Genomic DNA, 24,129 nt, shown 5'->3' on the forward strand with positions numbered 1-24,129 from the left:
ATGCTGAAGTTAGGCTGCTCTTTAAGAAGGGAGATAAATAGCATCCAATTTCACTTTTGCCAGCATTCTCAAAAATTTTATAAAAGGTAATGTACAAACGGCTATATAACCATCTTATCACAAATAACGTACTGTCAAAGTCACAGTTCGGATTTCTAAAGGGTTCTAATATTGAGAAGGCTATCTACGCTTACAGTAAAAATGTACTTAATTCATTAGACAAAAAATTGCAGGCAACTGGTATATATTGTGATCTGTCAAAGGCATTTGACTGTGTAAATCACAATATCCTTATAAGTAAATTAGAATGTTATGGTGTAACAGGAAATGCTGCAAAATGGTTCAAATCTTTTATCTCTGGCAGGAAACAAAGAGTGTTATTACAAAAGGGACATGTATTAAGCTATCAGGCATTATCCAACCGGGAACTAATGACATGTGGGGCCCCACAAGGTTCCATCTTAGGGCCCTTACTTTCTCTTGTGCATATCAATGACCTTTCACGAGTAACATTACCAGATGCCAAGTTTGCTTTGTTTGCTGATATAAACATTGCAATAAACAGCAAATCAAGTGTAGTCTTAGAAAGATGAGCTACTAGGGGGGGGGGGGGAGTGTCAAACTTTTCTTTTCATAATATTATTACATTCCATCCTGGAATTTCCATTGTTTGATTTCCATCAAGACCTTCTGGTTTTCTTGTTTTAGTGCTTTGTTTTTCTTGGACCCAACTGTGTGAAACACATCTGATTTGTATTAGGAAAACTGTAATGTTTTTTGTTATATGAAATGTTTATTTTGTATCTCTTTTCTTGTTTCTGTATGTATGAGTTACCAACCTTCTGTGTCAGAGAGAAACAGAAAGATATAATTGTGAGGTACCTGAACAACAGCCTTCATTAAGTTTGTCCTTTTCCATGATAAGAATGTCATTTGAGAAGTTTCTGTATTGCTGTGTTTACTGTGCTTCCATAACAAGTACACAGATCAAAAATATTACATGAATAACGTTAACACTGCAGCAAACTTTAAGAGTTCAGTTGTCACATGACTTGTACTTAATTACTCCTCTTGATATTAACAGTCAAAAAGCACACTTTGAAAATGTTCAACCCTCATAAGAGCAAAGGCATGCCTATAGTCAGTTGTTACCTTTTTTACTTCAGACATTGCCTATAGTCAGCTGTAGCCTTTTTTTACTTCAGATATTGCCATTTCAGAACTAAGGTAAAGGGACATTGAAATAAGGCGCAAGGAGTACACAGATGACTGAAAAGCCTGTAAGAAGTCAAGTACTTCCATCAGTTGGTTCTTTAAACAGAACAAATCTCAATGCTGAATTATCTCATTTACTTACCCCTTCCTCCTTGGTGTAGAGCAACTCGATGGTGAACACCCAGGAGCATCAGCCTGATCATCATTGCTGTCTGCTCGGTCCTTTGAACTGTTCCAACAATTGCCAGCAGGGGACAGGCCAGGTAGGCTATGTAGAGGTGTTGCTTCCACACTGTTGTCGCTGGACCTCCTTACTGAAAGATAACAAAGTTTTTTGTCAAAAATATACAAAAGGCATGCGCACACGCACACTAATGCAAGCACAACTCATACACATGATCACTGTCTGTGGCTGGTGTGTGTGTGTGTGGGGGGGGGGGGGGGTGTTGTCCACTTTGGAAGTATGTCTTTTCACCAAAAGCTCACTTGTTTAGCAAACTTTCTGTTGTGCCTGTCTGCGACCCAACATCTAAACTATATGATGTTTCATTGTTGTAGTATAAGCACCTGTGTTTTGCAGTCCGGGCTCGGCCCCTGCAAGTTGTTTGTCCACAGAAGAGTGACTGAGCTGTTAACCACCAGGACCCCTGCAACTACAACAGCACCTTGGGGCACAAGCAGCACCAATACATGGCATTCAGGTCATGATAAACAAGGCTGCAGCTGCAAGCACCTACTTGTGTACATGCAGTCGTGTCCACATGACACCACGTGTGTATTCCTCCACTGATGGGTACTTGGGTCGCCACTCAGCCTCTCGATAGCCATTTCAGCTCTGGGCTCCAGACCAATCACCAGCAGTCCTCAAACCTACACTTCATATCACAACACCTGACACTGCCACAACCCATCAGACAAGCCGTCTCACACTTTCACCAGTATCGCAGCCACTGGCCACACATCAGCTGCTTTGGAACGCCCTGTTACACTGAATACAAGTTGTTTGCCAGGATCACAGATTCTGCCATCCAATAGGCACTTCGGAAGGCAAGCTCCCCCACCTCATCGTCACTACTGATGATCGTGGGCTTATCATAGTTGTCTCCGCTATGCATTGTTATTGACTGACATAGAAGGATGTTTCAGATGTACTCATGCGTGGACCTTCATCCTCTAAAGCTGTACTGAGTCATTTACGTTCAATAAACAAGCAGCTGCAACAGCAATGCGTGCTAATCAAACACACCCTTGGCACACTACTTAGGCAAAGAAATAGTTTTGTGTCAAAGTGCTGTTCCTCTGTCTGCCATAACTGTAGTAGGCAATGAAGATATGGTTTTGTGATACATCCAACACACAGTTTGTGTGGATTTTTATTGCAGTAGTTGTTCAAGATCTGCCAACTCCAGCATCTGCTTGTTGTCTCGTCTGTCACCCAACTGCCTCCCCTCTGCCATGTTGAGTCTGATGCTGCTAAAGCCATGTCACATTTTGCCCACACAATACAGCTACAGCCAGTCCTCCTCCCGTGGATGTGGCGCCTTCAGAGGGTACGGACAGTGAGACTACATTTTCCACGTGTGTTTCAGTCTTTCTTTATGTATCTTTATTAGCTTTGTTGGATCCAGGTTTCATTCTTTCTGAACTGGCTCTCCGTTTTTCAACCATGTCAATCTCATTTGTGTGATAATTGTCTCGTACTTATCATGCCGTGGCTATTGTGCCAATACATATTCAAATCCCATTACAGTGTGAGCGTGTCCAGTGGTGTAACAGGTGAGGACTGTACCTGCATTACTACAGTGCCCTTGCATCCCCCATTTACTGGATGTGGACTGATCAATTTCTTGGATCAGTACCTGTGTTCAATTGTTGGCCTGTACCCGTTTTGGTAACGGTTACTTTGCAGTTCGTGTTCACATTTCTTGGTAGATGTGACTCCTTGGTGATGATCTCTCTTCTGCATACCTGAGGTGCTCAGTTCATGAGTTGCCGCTATGTGCATTCTTTCGTTTGCTGCCATCAGTCTGTGGGTCTCTCTTGTTTCTGTGTACACTCAGGTTCTCATCCACTTATTGTGTATTCACACTCACCAGAGCTCTCAATGCCTCCAGTCCATCACTCCCAGGGTCGGGCAACTGGGGACCTGCTGCTGGGCATTGATCAGCTCTCTCAGATTCTCCAGTTTTTTCTGAGGTGTTCAGGCATGGCATCTAGGCATTTTAATATACATGGCATGCTAGGCAACTGCCGTCAGATTTGTTGCAATGTTGTCGTGCTGAGCGGCACCATGTTTATTGTTCACATTGTTCTATACCAGACCCTCCTCTGGTATTGACCCAGACCTAAAAGGTGACGCCATCATACACCAAGCCTTTCATCACAGGCCTTGTTGTGGGCAACCCGCTTGTCATCACCAGCCCTGCCACAGAAGGGCCTCTGGTCTTTGCCAGCCCTGTCAATGCCGACATTCACTCACTCACTCGCTGGCTGTGTCATGGCTGGCCCTTATGCTACTGTTCCTGGCAGTCGTCACCACTACATTTGTCACCGCCGCCTCCACAGCTGATCATGTAGCCTCCACTGTAGTCATCACCAAATCTGCCATGGTCATCCCTCTAGACACTGTTCTCAGTACTCACCTCAACCACACCATCACTATCTCCTCCTTGGCAGTCCTGCATCCAGAAACCGTCCTTGGTGCCTTTGTGGATCCCATTGTGTGTTGTTATGGGTATGAGTTGCCTCTCCATGGACTCTTCGCTGCTAGCCCAGCCTCCGCCCAAGACTTTCGCGTCACCACCTACAATGGCTGGTTGTCATTCTTCTACGCTGACAACGCTTGCTTCTCTCGTCGGGAAAATTTCGTACGTTCATTGACAGATTATTTTGATGGCTTGTTCCAGTCTCTGGTGACTGCTCAGTGCCTCCTTCCTGGGTTCTGCCTTCTTGGAGAGTGTACACCATCCCCTCATGGGGGGGATAGATGTAGTATATGCAAGGCTGGGCCCTTGCATGTTCTATCACCATACTCCTGCATATGCTTCTCAGGCCGCCCCCTGCAAGTTGTTTGTCAAAAGAAGTGTAGCTGAGGTATTTACCGCCAAACATCCTACAGACTAGGGTGCAATCCACGCTATTACATGGCATGCAGTTGCATGCACATATTTGTGTGCACACAGTAATTTGTCCATATAAAACTATACCTGTGCTGACAGGTACTTAGGTCACTGTTCAGCCATTCAATGGCTATTTCAGCTCCAGTCTCCAGATCGGCTACCAGCCACCCTTGAGCCTACACTTTGAACCACAACGTCTGCCCTACCCATCAGACATGGCATTTCAGGTCCTCGCCAGGATCACAGCCACTGGCCATACGTCTGCTACTCTGGATGACTCCACTACACTGGACTTGTGGCACTCATCAGGGTCACAGTTGCTGGTTTCCAAAAGTCACTCCGGAAGGCCTGCTCCCTCAACTCATTATCATTACTGACAATCGTGGGCTTCATCATGTTAGCCTCTGCTACACATTGTTACAGAAGGACATTTCAGACAATGGAAAATGTTAGATGGAATAATGACAATACTATGAAGAGGATAGATTGCTACTTGCCATATAGTGGAAATGTTGAGTCGAAGACAGGAAAAACAAAAAGGCACATCATCAGGATTTTGTTGTGCCTGGCTGTGACTCAGTATTTCCACTATATGAAGGACATTTCAGTTGTACTCCTGTGTGGACCTTCATGCTCTAAACCTGTACAGAGTCAGTTAATGTTCAATAAACAAACAGTTGAAACAGCAACACATGCGTATCAATCACATCCTTGGCACACTACTCGGCCAAAGGTTACTATACGTTTCATCCAAAATATTTTGAAAATGTCTTCTTTTGAAATATTGTGAAAAGCACTTATACAGAATGAGTCAGGAGGAAACGCACATGCTTTGAGGGGTGATAGTATTTATGATTGTGAACAAAAGAACATATGTCCTGTTCTCAAGCATTTCTGAGAAAACTAATGAAAACAATGGAGAGCAGGACAAATGCAGGTGATAGTAAATGAAACATTGTGACTTAACGTTTTTTAACTGTAAACATTTCCTCTGAAAATATGTCCAAAAAGCCCAACTCCCATCCATCCATCCCATTTTTGCAGCTTTTGTAGATAGCTGCTGCATTGCTGATCTGAGCTCATTTGTACAGTCTTTCACTTGAGCAAACATACACAAAATATGAATGAGAAGTTTCTCCTTTGTGTCACTCTGCACATGTAGACTTTGTTCTTCAGCCAACCCCACAAACAGCAATCTAAAATGGTAAATCAGGTAACATGGATAACCAAGAAACAACTCCATGGTAACTGATCGAATGCCAAGGATATGTTTCAGTTATATACTGTATCACCCACCATGCACAAGTGAAGTGTGCATTGAAATGGTCTCTAAATACGACATTATGTAGTCTAATGTCACTTCGTTTGTATGCATATATGAATGCTGATGTAGAAAGACATGCGACTGATGCGTGTGATTCTCAAACAATTGTATGTAGGATATGGTTAAGTAAAGGGTGTATATTTATAATTCCATCACCTCTCAAAGAAGCATGTCCTTTCCTCCTGACTCACTATGTGCAACACCACGACCTAAAACAACTACTACAAAAAGTTCAAAGGCTTAATATTACCGCAGACGGCAGCAAGATATATGGGGACATATATCTTTTAACAACCTGCCATAGTATATTAATTATCTTGGAGGTAGCATGATGGATTTTAAGACTAAATTAAAAAACTTTCATTTGACAAGCTCCTTCAACTTAACTAAAGAGTATCTTTGTAGGAACTCTTACTATTAACATTTTAAACTATTTTATAAGTAACATTAGCACTGTAATACAGTAATATTTCTTAGTATTAAGCTATTTCATTGTATTGCACTTCAATAAAATGTACATCTTTTAACTTATTTCCACATCCTAGAGACCACTCTCTATGGGATCCATCACATACAGCTAATGAAGTGTAACATTGTTTAGCTTTGCGTACTTAAACTTAACATATCATTGTACATCCTTAATTTTGTGCTTTTCATTAACAATCATGAAATTGTTCTACTTTGCAGCAACAGAAGTATCAACCAACTTAAAGTTATGTTAGGTGATGTAAGGGATGAAGTTTGTGGTTCAAGTTTTTAAAATACATTGTTTCCAGCAAGTGATAATGCTGCTAATTACATTTCATGTCAGTGGCAATATAGCAGTGATGTTGAGCTGTAGATAGCCACAACAAAAAGATTGTCAAACAAGTGAGCTTCCAGCCAAAAAGGCCTTCGTAGAAATCAGACAAAACACACGTGTGTTCGCGCCCCACACACACACACACACACACACACACACACACAAGATTATTGTCATTCTCCCATCCTGGATTTTCCATTGTCACATTTCAGTGGATTTCACAACGATAATAGCAGAGTATGCATATCACATATTATCGATATGCGAGATTTCCACTCATGTCTTCGATGTTCAGGAGCACAGTCCAACAGGAACACAGCATTAACAGACTGCAACATGAGGCTTTTACGCACATGCCAGTAAAATCTATCTGGAAATGAATCTTTCCAAGTCAATACTAATCACCATGAGTCTTTAAATAAAGACTTGTAATAGGTCTGTGTCACTTGGTACAATATCTCTTGACACAATCACCTCCCAGGATAGGTGCAAAACTAGAAAAATGAATGCTTGTTGATGTTCAGTAGTAAGAGATATTGTACCAAGTGACACAGACCTATTTTATGTGAAGCATTAATAGTAGTGGAATGTAGTACAGTTCAATAAATAAATTAGGAAATGAGACAGAAAACATAGATGAGTGCTGCTACCGGGGGACTGAAATAAGCAGAAAGAAGAGGATATAAAATGGAGTCTTGTAATAGCAAGAAAATCTTTTCTGATAAAGGCAAATACTTTCACATGTAATATAAATCTAAGTGTTCATCTTGAGTGTAGCCTTGTAAAAAAGGGAAATGTGGCCAATAAAACAGAGTGAATAGAAGCTTTTGAAATGTGGTGTGACAGATAATTGCTGTAGCTTAGATGGGCAGATTGGATATCTAATGAAGAGTTGCTAAACTGAAAGGGAGAGAAAAAGATTATAGCAGACCTGAAGTGTGTTGTACAAGATAAACTGGAGAGGAGAAAAGCATCAAACCACTCTCTGGACTGGCTACAACAACAATAGTTTATCACTGTGCCGTTAGAAAGATGACAACCAACATCTTAATATGTCCTGCCTGATGCTGCAGAAATAAGCTGCAGAGGCAGCCATGAAATACTTACAGGCAATTAGTTCCATGATATCCATTAGTTTAAAACTATCTTAAGCTTTTTCACATCGTCATGGAGTGTGCTGTGCCCACAGCTAAAATCATCATTGTATATGGAAACACATTCCACTATGCAACTCCAAAACAAGTACGATGGGACTTCCGGAGATCAAAAAGTCACACACATTATTAGGCAGGTTAACTAACTTTTACTGAACGCTGCACTACACAACACTTTTAATTTTTTTCAACATAATCAGTAAGTATGTGTAAACAACATTCAAAATGTTCAAACTATAGCGGGTCAGATGTTCAATGATGCTACAGGTGGAGAGGGGGGGGGGGGGGGGGGGGGTAGTTGTTGTCTCGGCAGTGGGGTTCTCCCACCCACTGCAAAGTGGGCTCTATGGTTTTGCAAGGTCTATGGGAGGCCAGTGTGGGGGAAAGTTAACTACACCAAAACAGATAATGTGCACATTAACTCTTCATCATTCCAACAAGCTAAACCAGGTGCTCTGCGGTTGATGTTGATGGCCTTCCTCCCCAATCATCATCACTGACATCTATGTGGTTTTGGTTAAATTATTGGCACTATTTCACTACAACTGGATGTGACTTTGCATTTGGTCTACATACCGCTAGAATTTTGTGGTTAATCTGTGTGCATTTGAGAATTTTTGCCCACAAGAATCATATTATCCCACATACTTCAACCTTGGAGAATGTTATACCTCAACTATGGATAATGTTTCCAGCTGCCACGCCATTTCACTTGCACGCTCTGATAGACCTATTACTGTACAGCAGCAGAACCGCATGTGCAGGAAACCTGGAATACATACTCTCTTCTCACAATGTGCCACACTCACTGAGCAATGGTGTTAGCATGGAATGACCTGTGTACCTCACTTTATGAAGTCCATATGTATACAGGGTGGTCCATTGATAGTGACCGGGCCAAATATCTCACGAAATACGCGTCAAACGAAAAAAAATTACAAAGAACGAAACTCGTCTAGCTAGAAGGTGGAAACCAGATGGCGCTATGGTTGGCCCGCTAGATGGGGCTGCCATAGGTCAAACGGATATCAGCTGCATTTTTTTAATAGGAACCCCAATTTTTTTATTACATATTCGTGTAGTACGTAAAGAAATATGAATGTTTTAGTTGACAACTGGAATAGTTACAAACGTATAAGTATGTGGTATCGCGTAACATTCTGCCAGTGCAGATGGTATTTGCTTCGTGATACATTACCCGTCTTAGAATGGACTGTTTACCAATTGTGGAAAAGGTCGATATCGTGTTGATGTACGGCTATTGTGATCAAAATGCCCAACGGGAGTGTGCTATGTACGCTGCTCAGTATCCTGGACGACATCATCCAAGAGACCGGACCATTCGCCCGATAGTTACATTATTTAAGGAAACAGGAAGTGTTCAGCCACGTGTGAAACGTTAACCACGACCTGCAACAAATAACGATGCCCAAGTAGGTGTTTTAGCTGCTGTCGCAGCTAATCCACACATCCGCACATCAGTAGCAGACAAATTGCACAAGAATCGGGAATCTCAAAAAGTCAGTGTTGAGAATGCTACATCAACATCGGTTGCACCCGTACCATATTTCTATGCACCAGGAAGTGCATGGCAACAACTTTGAATGTCGTGTACAGTCCTGCCACTGGGCACAAGAGAAATTACGGTACAATGACAGATTTTTTGCACGCGTTCTATTTAGCGACAAAGCATCATTCACCAACAGCGATAAAGTAAACTGGCATAATATGCACTATTGGGCAACAGAAAATCCACGATAGCTGCGGCAAGTGGAGCATCAGCGACATTGGTGGGTTAATGCATGGTGCGGCATTATGAGAGAAAGGATAATTGGCCCCCATTTTATCAGTGGCAATCTAAATGGTGCAATGAATGCTGATTTCCTATGTAATGTTCTACCAATGTTACTACAAGATGTTTCACTGCATGACAGAATGGCGATGTACTTCCAACATGATGGATGTCCGGCATGTAGCTCGTGTAGCACGGGGATTGGTCGTCGAAGCACCATACCATGGCCCGCACTTTCAGCGGATCTGACGTCCCCGGATTTCTTCCTGTTGGGAAAGTTGAAGGATGTTTACTATCGTGATCCACCGACGATGCCTGACAAAATGCGTCACCGCACTGTCAATGCACGTGCGAACATTACGGAAGGCAAACTACTCACTGTTGAGGGGAATGTTGTTACACATTGCCAAATGCATTGAGGTTGATGAACATCGTTTTGAGCATTTATTGCATTAATGTGGTATTTACAGGTAATCATGCCAAAATAACAGCATGCGTTCTCAGAAATGATTAAGTTCACAAAGGTACACGTATCACATTGGAACAACCGAAATAAAATGTTCAAACGTACCTACGTTCTGTATTTTAATTTAAAATACCTACAGATGTGGACTCTGAGCACAATCTATTGGTTATGAACTGTAGATTAAAACTGAAGAAACTACAAAAATGTGGTAAATTAAGGACATGGGACCTGGATAGACTGAAAGAACCAGAGGTTGTAGAGTGTTTCAGGGAGAATAAGGGAACAATTGACAGGAATGGGGGAAACAAATACAGTAGAAGAAGAATGGGTAGCTTTGAGGGATGAAGTAGTGAAGGCAGCAGACGATCAAGTAGGTAAAAAGACGAGGGCTAGTAGAAATCCTTGGGTAACAGAAGATATATTGAATTTAATTGATGAAAGGAGAAAATATAAAAACGCAGTAAACGAAGCAGGCAAAAAGGAATACAAACGTCTCAAAAATGAGATCGACAGGAAATGCAAAATGGCTAAGCAGGGATGGCTAGAGGACAAATGTAAGGATGTAGAGGCTTATCTCACTAGGGGTAAGATAGATACTGCCTACAGGAAAATTAAAGAGACCTTTGGAGAGAAGAGAACCACTTGTATGAATGTCAAGAGCTCAGCTGGAAACCCAGTTCTAAGCAAAGAAGGGAAGGCGGAAAGGGGGAAGGAGTATATAAAGGGTTTATACATGGGCGATGTACTTGAGGACAATATTATGGAAATGGAAGAGGATGTAGATGAAGACGAAATGGGAGATAAGATACTGCGTGAAGAGTTCCCCAGGGAAGCGTCCTGGGACCTCTACTGTTCCTGATCTATATAAATGACCTGGGTGACAATCTGAGCAGTTCTCTTAAGACTGTTCGCAGATGATGCTGTAATTTACCGTCTAGTAAGGTCATCCGAAGACCAGTATCAGTTGCAAAGCGATTTAGAAAAGATTGCTGTATGGTGTGTCAGGTGGCAGTTGACGCTAAATAACGAAAAGTGTGAGATGATCCAAATGAGTTCCAAAAGAAATCCGTTGGAATTCGATTACTCGATAAATAGTACAATTCTCAAGACTGTCAATTCAACTAAGTACCTGGGTGTTAAAATTACGAACAACTTCAGTTGGAAGGACCACATAGATAATATTGTCGGGAAGGCAAGCCAAAGGTTGCGTTTCATTGGCAGGACACTTGGAAGATGCAACAAGTCCACTAAAGAGACAGCTTACACTACACTCGTTCGTCCTCTGTTAGAATATTGCTGCGCGGTGTGGGATCCTTACCAGGTGGGATTGACGGAGGACATCGAAAGGGTGCAAAAAAGGGCAGCTCGTTTTGTATTATCACGTTATAGGGGAGAGAGTGTGGCAGATATGATACACGAATTGGAATGGAAGTCATTACAGCATAGACGTTTTTCGTCGCGGCGAGTCCTTTTTACGAAATTTCAGTCACCAACTTTCTCTTCCGAATGCGAAAATATTTTGTTGAGCCCAACCTACATAGGTAGGAATGATCATCAAAATAAAATGAGAGAAATCAGAGCTCGAACAAAAATGTTTAGGTGTTCGTTTTTCCCGCTCGCTGTTCGGGAGTGGAATAGTAGAGAGATAGTATGATTGTGGTTCGATGAACCCTCTGCCAAGCACTTAAATGTGAATTGCAGAGTAGTCATGTAGATGTAGATGTAGAGTTTGACCGGGCACTGAAAGACCTGAGTCGAAACGCGGCCCCGGGACTAGACAAGATTCCATTAGAACTACTGACGGCCTTGGGAGAGCCAGTCATGACAAAACTCTACCATCTGGTGAGTAAGATGTATGAGACAGGTGAAATACCCTCAGACTTCAGGAAGAATATAATAATTCCAATCCCAAAGAAAGCAGGTGTTGACAGATATGAAAATTACCGAACTACCAGTTTAATAAGTCACAGCTGCAAAATACTAACGCGAATTCTTTACAGACGAATGGAAAAACTGGTAGAAGCAGGCCTCGGGGAAGATCAGTTTGGATTTCGTAGAAATGTTGGAACACGTGAGGCAATACTAACCTTACGACTTATCTTAGAAGAAAGATTAAGAAAAGGCAAACCTACATTTATAGCAGTTGTAGACTTAGAGAAAGCTTTTGACAATGTTAACTGGAATACTCTCTTTCAAATTCTGAAGGTGGCAGGGGTAAAATACAGGGAGCGTAAAGCTATTTACAATTTGTACAGAAACCAGATGGCAGTTATAAGAGTCGAGGGGCATGAAAGGGAAGCAGTTGTTGGGAAGGGAGTAAGACAGGGTTGTAGCCTCTCCCCGATGTTATTCAATCTCTATATAGAGCAAGCAGTAAAGGAAACAAAAGAAAAATTCGGGGTAGGCATTAAAATCCTCCGTTGTGGTTGCACCTACGGTACAGCTATCTGTATCGCTGAGGCACGCAAACCTCCCAACCAACGGCAAGGTCCATGGTTCATGGGTGGGGGGCGGGGGAGGGGGGGGGGGGGGGGGTTACCAAGAGATGAATACAGTAAGCAGATTCAGAAGGATGTAGGTTGCAGTAAGTACTGGGAGATGAAGAAGCTTGCACAGGATAGAGTAGCATGGAGAGCTGCATCAAACCAGTCTCAGGACTGAAGACCACAACAACAACAACCTGTTACCAACTCTTCATCTCAAATTGTTTGTGACTATTACAGTGCCATCTATCACAAAGCGAAAAAAGTGGTCCAACTAAAACATTCACATTTCTTTACGTACTACACGAATATGTAATAAAAAATGGGGGTACCTATTTTTAAAGAAGGCAGTTGATATCCGTTTGACTAACGGCAACGCCATCTAGCGGGCTAACCATAGCGTCATCTGGTTTCTGCCTTCAATCTAGACAAATTTCGTTCTTTGTAGTTTTTTTGTTTGACGCTTATTTTATGAGATATTTGGCCCGGTCACGATCATCGGACCACCCTGTATATATTTTGCAGACCGGATTCCATGTGCAATAGCTGTGTTTTAAATGCATACAACTCATGTAGGGTTGAAAAATTAGTGATCACAGCAGGTCATAGTAATGTCCCATCGACAATAACAAAAATTGATACAAGTCTCCTCAAAATGCTACAAACTATGATCCACACACATAGACGAAACAATAATGACCAGTTCTCAAATTCTGAAGACCAGTTCTAAAATTCTGAAATGAGGAGTGCATTACAAAAGTACCTGCTAGCAAAAACTAACACCTAAATCAGCCTTAAAGAATAAGTGTCATTTCACCACGACACTGGCACCGAGAAGGAAGAGTGCAAGCTTCTCTAAAACGCCAAATCGAATTCGGGTTCAGAGATCAGGCTGGCCACTTCTTGTGATAATTTGCTTACTATTGAAGATATTTGTAGACAAAGGGGGTTCTGTTGTAGGACAAAATCATTGTATCACTAAAAGGACATACAGAAGAACCACGGAACCTATGAAATTGAACTCCCACATGGAAAAATGTAGCAGTCTGCCAGTTCATCTCACACCCAAGCTTTCCCCAATGGCATATCTTTCACTGATATTTGATGAAAACTAAATGTTCCGATCTCTCACCAGACTCAATTGCGAAGACAACAGTATCCATTTGGTTAGTTATCGACTACGCATTTTGGCACACTCACTCGAAATTCTCCTTCCTACAATGTGCACACGTGACATTTCACCCTGTACACATGAAATATTCATGAAACATTCTACACAAAGCAATCAACAGTATCATCCTCTTGATACCTGCAACACTGATAGACCATAGTTGTCAAGCTAAAAGTCTTAAATAAATATTTGATCAAGTGAACATCTGCAACTGAGAAACATATTTATAGAATAAAAATCCATTTCAATTGCCAGTAACTTTTTCATTTATTCCATGGCTGGTTTCAAAGCATAAAGCTGCGCATAAAGCTGCATCTTCAGGTGCTAACAAATAATTATGGGAACATAAATGTGTGGTGGTTGGGCTAGCCAATCATGGGGGTCATGCCCATATCAGACAAATGCATGGGAGCATAGGACCAGCAACCACAGTGCCCACCTGGACAGCATGACATGGATATGGACACAGACTTCTGTGTCATATTGTCCAGGTGGGCACGGTGACTGCTAGTCCTACACTCCCATGCATTTGTTTGACACAGCTGTAGCTCCTCATGACTGCCTGGCCTGACTGCCCACATTTATTTTCCCATAATTATTTGGTGGCACCTGAAGATGAAACTCTATGCTTCAAAACTGGTTGTGGAATAAATTAAGAAATTACAGGTAACTGAAGTGGATTTTTACTATACAAACCAGTCACTGGGAAGTTTTATAGCCTTTGGCTACATTTAGCTGAAATTTTTGCTACTGTGTATGAGCAGTAGAACCATGAACACTTAATTACATGGCCACCTCTCTCTGACTTTGGTCTGCCTACCATCTATCAAAGGTCCTCCAGAGGTGATCATACATTAATTAGTGCCTCAACGACATTTGAAAGACATGGTTACACTAGCTGTTTTCTCTCATTCTCAGAACCCTTTCCATTCCATTCATAATATTTAGCTGTGCGCTGAGAATAATGTAAGGGAATTGCAGTTCCATGGATTTTCACATGATAGTTTTCTTAAAGCGTTACTTTGGCAATAACATACTGCAGCTCTGAGACAATTTTTCATGTTTCCCTCAAGCTACTGCTCTTTCCATGATTTTTTTTAAGATGCATAATTTACACCCAATTGGTGAAGTGCTGATGTATGTACATACCAGATTTGTCGTCCTTCTCTTTTGATTTCTGGCTCCGTACACCCGAACGTTTTGCACGCTCTGAGGAACACTGCAACCATGATTTTGATCGTCCAGATGAAGCCGGCGTGCTGCCTGTTTGGCTCGCCGAACCCTATGCAAAACAAATGTTGTAACCATTCTGCTGAAGAAAGTATGTATCAATTTAAAAAGAGAGATAGTTCGGGTCATTCATACTTACATAATCACTTGAGTATTTCAGAATGTAACAGATTTCAATCACACACACCTTTATAAAATCAATTGCATTCTCCACTAGCACTGTAAATGAACTAGATACCTAGCATGCTGTAAGAATATAGTGAACTGACTATTAGCAAATAACGTAAAAGAATAATGTATAATGGATGTCCATGAAAACAAGGATATGCTGGAGGAATGGGAGGAAATATACAGAAAAGACAAATATGTTCTTAAATTTAAAGAGGATTGATACTAACAAAAAGTAAGAGTGATACTTATGGATTTCAATCAACCTATGGCTGTAGAGACAGAAGGAGCTGTTGCTGGAAGTTGCAATGAGAGAGTTAGAAATTCCTAATAAACTGATTACATTAGGCACAGCTGCTTTGGAAAATACCTGGAGCCAAATAATGATAAAGAATATATCAAGTGCCATGTCCTTGAAAGTGGAGTATGGAGTGAGTTTCATTATTCTGCCTCCTTTTTAATACAGCCTTGGTAAAGGTTATGAGAGCTGCAGGTGTCAATACAATGGGGACTATCCTACACAAATCAGTGTGGTACTGACAGATGTAGATAATACTGATACAACTGAAAGAACATCAGGAGCAGTGAAAGAAGCCTTTACAAGTCTTGGAGGAGCTGCTGGAAATATGAACTGACAGATAAACAAAGGGAAAACTAAGTATATGCCTAAAACAACAAAAGATTATCATAATGAACCAGCTGTCATAAAAACTGGCTCCCAAGAGTGTAATGTCATGCACAGATTCACTTACCTTAGACTGGAAGTAAAGTTTAAGACCAATGTCAGCTCTGAAATCCCAAAATGAATACTGTCCACCAACAACTGATGCCAAAGCCTCAGAAAACATCTGAAATCTAACAAGGAGAAGTTCCCAGGAGTGGGATCAAATTTTTGAATCCATTTGTACAGTTATATAGATTAGGATCCCAGGTATGACCTCCGGCAGCCATTCTCCCTCGTAGACCACTGTTTGTGAGTGGCCGCCAAAAACAAATTTTGCATTTTTGCATGGTCTTTCAGAGTTAAAATTAAAAGTTACAAAATTAGTGGTTAGCATATGAAACTGATGTGTTGAAGGTTGAGGGTTTAAATCTCATCAGGAGCTACAAGCTTTCTACTTTTAAACAGCTATCAAAATTAAATTTATCATTATTTTTATTCGGTTAATTGGTTTAAATGAAATTTTTTTCAGTTACAAAACTCTGTCACTCATTTCAATCAGAGCATTAACTTTTATGTTTACTCTTATTTTTTCTTCCCCCATTTTTTTATTTGGAATCTTTGTGCATGTTATTTTAATTATTTTTGTATTAATTTCAATTTTATTTATTTCATTTGATAATCTTACATTTTCATTCATGTTATTGCAATTCATTATTTCTATTCCTCATTTTTCACATTGATTTATAATCCTTTTTTTCTTTTAAATTCTCAGCTATGTTTTATCCAAAGCGCAAAACAAAAAAATTTTGTTTCAAATGTTTGTCTGACAATTATCATACAAAAAAGTACATCTACATTTACAGCTTATACATAACAAAAAATACATTTCTGACACCACTCCACCACCAATATACATAGATTACATCGTCTTTTGTTTTTTAACATGTAGATTGGCATTTTCAAATGTTTAAATACTGTGATAGATTAATAAAAATTATGAAAATCACATGCACAATGATTATATGAAAACAAAATGAACGGAAGAAAAAAGTAATAGCAAATGAAAAAGTTAATATGTCGATCAAAATGATGTGACAAATTATTAGGAATTTTTTTAAATTAGAGTTATTTCAACAACAATTTAAAAATAATAACATCTCAATCACTTTACAAGATCTGAAATTTCAACCGGCTACATGTCAGTCTCATATACTAACCATTATGCTACACCACCACTAAATTTATGACCACCAATTTCAACACTCTAGAATATCACAAAAAATTATGAAATTCTTTCATTGATTACTTGCAAATGAGGGCCCACCACAGTGAATGGCTGCAAGACAAGATACTTGGGACCGTAATCTACATCACAATATAGGTGGTTTCAAAACGTCAATCCCACCCCTTGGGATCTCTCCTTTTAAGCTTCTGTTCCAGAAAACTACAGATATTATGTATAATGTTTTATGAGGTCAGTGCTAACATATGCTAATGAAATCTGAACATTAATGAAATTCGATGGAAGGCAAATTGACATATTTGAAAGAAAGATCTTGAGACGAATTCTTGGATACGTGAAATAATAAGGTGTCTGAAGGAGAAGCTTCAACTATGAATTATATAATTGATTGAATATCAGACATTGTCGGTTACATTAAGATTAAATAGCTAGAATGGGCAGAGCATATATCAGAGCTAATAGCAAAGTAAAAGGAAGACAGTCAACACAGAGTTGAAGGAACCACGAGAGCTAGAGGACGAAATCTATGGTGAAAGATGTCAAGAGGAGACACAAGGAAAACTGGAATTCAGAATTGGAGTAGTTCAGTATTACACAGAAACGGAAGGAATAAATGTCTACAGAAGGCCAAAGCTCACATAGGGCTGTCATGCAACTGATGACGATGATGATTGAATCATTACATTAGCAATATAGTACAACAACATTAGCAATATAGTACTACAACAATTTCAAGTATACCACTCTTTGTAATATAAAATGTATGTACTAAAACTGTAAAAATCACTGCCATTTAATGTGTGTTCCTGGTTTTGATTTATTTAAGCATATTCATACATTGTTCACATATGAGTCAAGTGGTTATGACCCAACATAAAATTGTACTTCTAGTACATGCCATCTATGACACTTCAGCACTCTACAGCTTAAACTTTTACACTATCACAAGGACATTTCACAGCGTAACCAATGGTACTACCTTCCATAAAGAAGCCATAGCATTAACTATGAATCATAGAAACTAAAACTTTTAGATGACAATGGGTGTCATTAGATTCGCTCACATTTCAAATAACTGGCCAATTATGACAAAGGCTGATGGAAAGCAACCCAAGGGACGAATAAGGTTGAATGCAGCATAAATGCTACACAGTAACTTCAGGATTATAAAATTTCATGCCAATATGAAACAATGTCACATTATATGGAAGCTAAGATGCTAATAATAAAAGTACAAAAATAACTACTTGTAATGTTTAATTATCCATCACGGAAGTTGGCAGCACCTCATCATGATTACACAGTACTGGGCAGTTATACTGGCCACTGGCTACTGAAGATAATAATAATGATCATCATCTCATCATCATGATAATGATATCGGAACTAGTCACTGACTAAAATAAAGTCATATCACACCACCCTGGCAGTTATATCTTGCTTAATCAAAAGCTTAAAATTAATACTATGCAGTAAAATTACTGTAGGTGTTCTTTATACTTTATACTGTATTTCTAAATGGAGGGATAGTAACAGTAACAATGACAATTAGTCACTATAAAATTGCAAATCAGTATACCTCCTAATTACTTACTCTCAGGAGGCAAAATTTTAGTACTTCTGATTAAACAGACATACAAGTACATACACTCTCCTGTGGGAGGAGAAAACGATAGATTGTCCAAAGTTCCAAAAGCTAGGATGAAGTACATAATTCTTATGTGTGTTAATGGCTGTACTGCAATTTCACCTCATGAGTGCAAGTTGTTGTTGTTGTGGTCTGCAGTCCTGAGACTGGTTTGATGCAGCTCACCACGCTACTCTAACCAGTGCAAGCTTCTTCATCTCCCTGTGCAATCTTCTTCATGTCCCAGTACCTACTACCACCTACATCCTTCTGAATCTGCTTCGTGTATTCATCTCTTGGTCTCCCTCTACGATTTTTACCCTCCACGATGCCCTCCAATACTAAATTGATGATCCCTTGATGCCTCAGAACATGTCCTATCAATCGATCCTTTCTTCTATTCAAGTTGTGCCACAAACTCCTCTTCTCCCTGATTCTATTCAATACCAGTTTGCTCGAGAGCCACCATTAACCAAATTTTCCACCAGTGTTGGAACCACTGTATAAGTTAAATGCAAAATGACATTCAGTGAAAGCAGAACATCAATTTCTTAACTAGTTCCAGAAATAATTCTGGTATAGCTATAGACAATTCAGCAAGTACATTTTACCTGGATTCTTCCTTTTCCTCATCTGTGTTTATGATAAATTTCCCCATTAAAATAAAAAATTGAAAAATAAACATTAATTATTTCAAAACATCCATCTATTTCACTGTAAGTTAAATGGAATATACAAGTATGAAATTATGATCTCACTTAGTTTGTTTTGGTAGATAACTTCCTTCTATGGCAACCAAATTGGTACTAATGTGTTTGATTACAGGTGACAGCATAACTGTGTTAAAGAGCAGTGAGAAGAAAGCACTAAAACAGTAAAAAGTTTTATCACTGTAATATACCAACCTGCGAAGGAACTGTAATACTAAGAAGAAACGTCTGGCCCGACTTAGACGCATCTATTAAAAATTTCAGTTTTTGCACCAAACTAGCACTCTGTTTCAACTGTTCTGCTGCATTCTCGGGCAGTTTCTGTGAGCGCTCAGATACTGAAATACAGAAAAAAAATTTAACGTGAGTTGTAAGAACTATTGCTTAATTACTTTATAGGTAAATATGAAACGTGCAAGCAGCTAGTGCTAGGTTCCTGTTTTGCTACAGTTAAACGGTCAACATCATCATCTGTGTCAAGCAAAATCAGTCCATGTGGCTTCAAATACTCCAGGACACCAGTTTTCATATTATTTGTGCCACATTCATAATCCATTTCACACTGTATAATACCAACTGTTGTTTCATTATTTTTCAATATTTACAACCAGCAACAGACATTCATTTTTGTCGAAACATGTGCCAGTTGTCTGGCTGACTAGTTTCATGGAGAACAGTAAAACCTCATTAAACCAACTCCCCATTCAGTACCATCATCTCATTTCCTGTGGCTGTTGTACTGGGTTTCACATGATACCACTCTGTGGTGCTACTGACAAGCCAAGCAACAGGTCACCACAAAACAACTGCAGCCATCGTCAGTGGCAGTACACAGTGTTGCGCCATGTGAAGGCCCAGGCACCGCAGAGAAGCACTTCTCCATGGTGGTGTGTGGAGGGACCCTTACATACATGAGCCACCACTAACAGCCAAGTCGGACTTGTCACTCATCATTTGTGTCTGGTTCAGTAGGCAGTTGGCTGTTGATAGGTGCAGTAGTTCAATCAATTTGTTTCTAATTCAATTAATTGTGTTATTTGTTTTATAAATTAGTGACAATGTTCTTCTTACATACTGCATTTAAGTATGCAAAACTAAAATATGGCATCAAGTAAACATAAGCATGTGATGCTGTCTTTAGCAGAGAAATTGAAAGTGCCTGAAAGGCTAGATACAAATAAGTCTCTTCAAAATATTGCACTCAAGTTAGGCGTTGGCATAACAACTGTTAAAAGACTGGAGAATAAATACGAAAACTCTTTTACGTCAAGAAAATGTAGGAAAACTCTTGAGAGTCATACAATGATGGACTGACAATGGGAAGGCATGAAAATACACAAGACTTTGAAGAAGTCTAAAAGTGAAATTCTAGACAATGCTTTGTGGATGTAGTTTGAGCAGGAGTAAAGTAAAGAAACAACATTGTCTGGACCAATCACAAAAGAAAAGGTACTGATTTTGGGTAAAACATTAAATGGAATCAGTTAAAATGAGAAGTTTACAGCAAATGATGGCTGGCTAAATCAGTGGAAAAACAACATGGAATTCAAAATGTAATTATGTCCAGTGATAAGCTATCTGCTGAAGAAGCAGCTGCCAATGAATTTGTACTGAAATTTGAAAACTTAGTTGAAGAGTAAGTGCATAACTTTGATGAGTCTAGTTTTAAACTACAAAATGGTTCCTACAAGAACTCTTACTGCACATAATGAGTTATAACAGGTACTTAAGTTGCCAAAGATAGAATAATTCTTCCTCTCTGTAGTAATGCTAATTCACGTCACAAGATGCAATTATTTGTGATCAGAAAAGCAAAAAAACCAAGGCTGTTCAAAAACAGTAATATGGCATCACTGCTACCTGTATATCATTGTAACTAAAAATCAGCTTGTAGGGAATCTAGACTCATGAAGTTTGGTTTTATGACCAGTTTGTCCCTGCCATTACAAAACACCTAAATGAAGAAAAACTTACAATAATTGTCATATTGATACTTCACAATTCAACATGTCTTCCACCTGAAAACAAACTCAAAAAGGTTAAATAAAGGCTTTATTTCTTCCTGCCAAAGTAAAATACCTAATCCAACCTATGGACAAGAGGGTCTGTAAGTGGCTGAAGATGTGTTATCATCAAAAATACATTGGATTAATTTTAGAGAGGACACAAAAAGGCAGCAGCTGGTTTCAAATGATGAAATCGCTAAATGTAAAAGATGTAATCTATGCAACTCCCAAAGCTTGGGAAGAAACGCCAGCAGGACGCCTGAAAAAATCTTGGCGTAAACTATGGCCAAAAACGAATAAAAATAAAGATGAAACATCAAAAGGAACACTTGAAGAGAATTATGGTGAAATAACCCATGCAACAACTGATAGAAGTCAAGATGTGGACAATCCAGCAATTTTGAGGGACTTGCAATCAGACACTGAGCCCGGTGACATAAGTTAGTGGATAATTACAGTCATTGTTGACTGCACAACAGAAAAAGAATTAACTAACGACCAAATGATTGACAATGTAACTCAAATAACCGATAGGAATGAGGAAGATGATGACAATAATGAAGACAATGAGGCTACAGCTCGAGTATCACACACAAATGCTCAAAATGCTTTTGATATATCTCTTCAATACACTGAACAAAGCTCTAATTCTACCCAAACAGACCTTTTGTGAATCATAAAATGGCAAAGCATTGTGGCAAAATCAAGGTTGTTATATGTTACTCAAAAGATAATTGCAGACTTTTTTTCCTGCTTCCATATGATCTCTCATGTTTTAAACAGTAAAGTACAAATCAGTTGTGTGTAAATGCAGTACAGCTATCATACGATACAACTGTATTTTACATTACAGGTACTACAGTACAGTACACTTTTGTGTAAGGTTTTCTTTTGTTTTTTGGTGTTCTGATGTTTCTTTTTGTTTTGTTACTGTTTTCATATGGGGCTAAATTTCAAAAAGTATTTCCAGGTGAATATAAAAGTTGTACTGTATGGTATTGTATTGTGATGTTATGCGTCAACAAAAGTTTTCCTCTGTTAATTCAACCTTTTTTTTTGCATTACATCATGCTCCCCGTCCCCAGGGAACAGATTACCGGGTTTCTACTGTATTATTTTTTTTTGGCACACTGATAGAAATAATGGATGTAGAAGCTCCAACGAATATCAAAAATAATTGCAAAGGATGAGTAGTTGGCACCTGTCATATCCAGTCTGCTTCCAGTAATTAGATGTATTCCCTACAAAAGCAGTGAATGGAATGGAAATGAAGTCCCATGCTTCTTTACGTAGCCTAGGGAAATGATGCGGGAGACCCATACCGCCGTACTAGGCAAGGTCCTGATGGAAGTGGTTTGCTGTTGCCTTCCTCCGACCATAATGGGGATGAATAATGTTGATGAAGATGACACAACAACACCCAGTCATCTCGGAGCAGGTGAAAATCCCTGACCCCGCTGGGAATTGAACCCAGGACCCCACGTTCAGGAAACGAGTACGCTACCACGAGACCACGAGCGGCGGACCTACTTCTAGTAATTAGTTGTATTCCCTGTAGAGGCAATGAATGAGAAATTTTTAGTTTTTACAAACAGCCATATAAGTTCTGCCAGATAACCAAATTTATCTGGTACGAGGGATTCAGTAAGAAAATCAGCCTTGAAGTCATGGGGAGTTTATGACTCGGCACCTAGCCCACTGTTTTCTGTAGGCAGTCTCTATTCTTCCTTTGATGAAGGTGATTTCCAGTCTTTCTTTTAAGATGGCAGCTAGTCAGCTACATTTCTGAATTTTCTGGGGTGAGGTAGTCTAGAGGCCTGTCACCCCTCTTGGCTTGGGCAATAACGACTTGGTGTTATGCCTGGCAGTTGCAACTTCAATAAGACACACTCCCTTGTTTACAACAGCAAAGTGCCAGTTACATTTGAAACTGTGTGGACAGAGGTACGCCACAACAGTGGGGTGGTGTGCTAGTTGGTTACCAGTAAGCCACCCCTATTATTTGTAGACACACTTCATCTTCATTTCAAATTTTCAAGGTTGGGGGTAAGCCACCTCTATAGTTTGATGAGACACTTGATCATTATTTTGAATTTTCTCTTGAGAGGGGGGACTGTGAAGGTGATCTAACATGCAACCGTGGCACTCCACTACACTCAGATTCAGAATGTTGGTATCTGTGAGAGCTGCTTCACTGGTGTGGTTGACTTGAAGCAAAACCAGAGATTATGTACTTCAGTCAAGCAACATTTGATTTTACAGCCCTCACGATGATGTTTGATTTGTTTCATGCTAGATTTCTTTACTCTTGGCGATTCACAAGTGAATTCTGTCTTGGTTAATATTTGTGCACCGGCTTCCACGAGTACGCTCATTACAGTGCCAAGTGCATATCAGTAATTCTCCTGTATGCCTCATTAGCGGCCCCATCTCAATGCATGGTCAGTGGAATCACTTCTGCTTCATCAGTGAATGTGAATTCTGAGCCAAGTGGTCATGGCTTTCAAAGAGTTTGAAAACGCAATGCTTGCGGTGCACAGCGCTCTCTCGCAGTCATACTGCATTCATGCCATTTTCGCCAACTGAGTTGCAGAGCTGACCGAGTGGTTTCGCATTGCATTCAGTGAACATATGCGTCCCTGATCAATTATGGTATTACATCAATCAGTCCCAATAGATTTTGCAGCAGGCACAACTGACTCCAGCGACATTGCTGGTGGGTTGCTAGGTGGAGCATGCTCAATGCTGAGAAAAAAGATCTTACGCTACACACTGGATGAAAGGTGGTAGTTGGACAGAGCAGGAGGTTGGCAAGCAGACCACAAGATGCCACGGAGGATTCTTGTGCTACCGGTAGCTCTCCGTGTGCCAGTCACAAGAGACCAGTATGAACGACAGGAATGAGCGAGATCTACGGGCTGGATTAGACGCCTTGTTTTGATGAGATGCAATATG

General features: G+C 40.0%; 1 protein-coding gene across 2 annotated transcripts in view; it reads right to left on the bottom strand.

The window, feature by feature from the left end:
- Positions 1–24,129, bottom strand: part of LOC126281191 (uncharacterized) — a 236,605-nt gene that overhangs the window by 195,190 nt on the left and 17,286 nt on the right. For both annotated transcript variants that reach the window (XM_049979903.1, XM_049979911.1), the window contains exons 3-5: positions 19,364–19,506; positions 14,676–14,808; positions 1,358–1,529 (exon numbers count right to left, since the gene is read on the bottom strand). In XM_049979903.1, coding sequence (XP_049835860.1) covers positions 1,358–1,529; positions 14,676–14,808; positions 19,364–19,506 — 448 coding nt within the window. The remainder of the gene's footprint in view (positions 1–1,357; positions 1,530–14,675; positions 14,809–19,363; positions 19,507–24,129) is intronic.

This window comes from Schistocerca gregaria, chromosome 1, assembly GCF_023897955.1.
Source record: "Schistocerca gregaria isolate iqSchGreg1 chromosome 1, iqSchGreg1.2, whole genome shotgun sequence".
Lineage (NCBI taxonomy): Eukaryota > Metazoa > Arthropoda > Insecta > Orthoptera > Acrididae > Schistocerca > Schistocerca gregaria.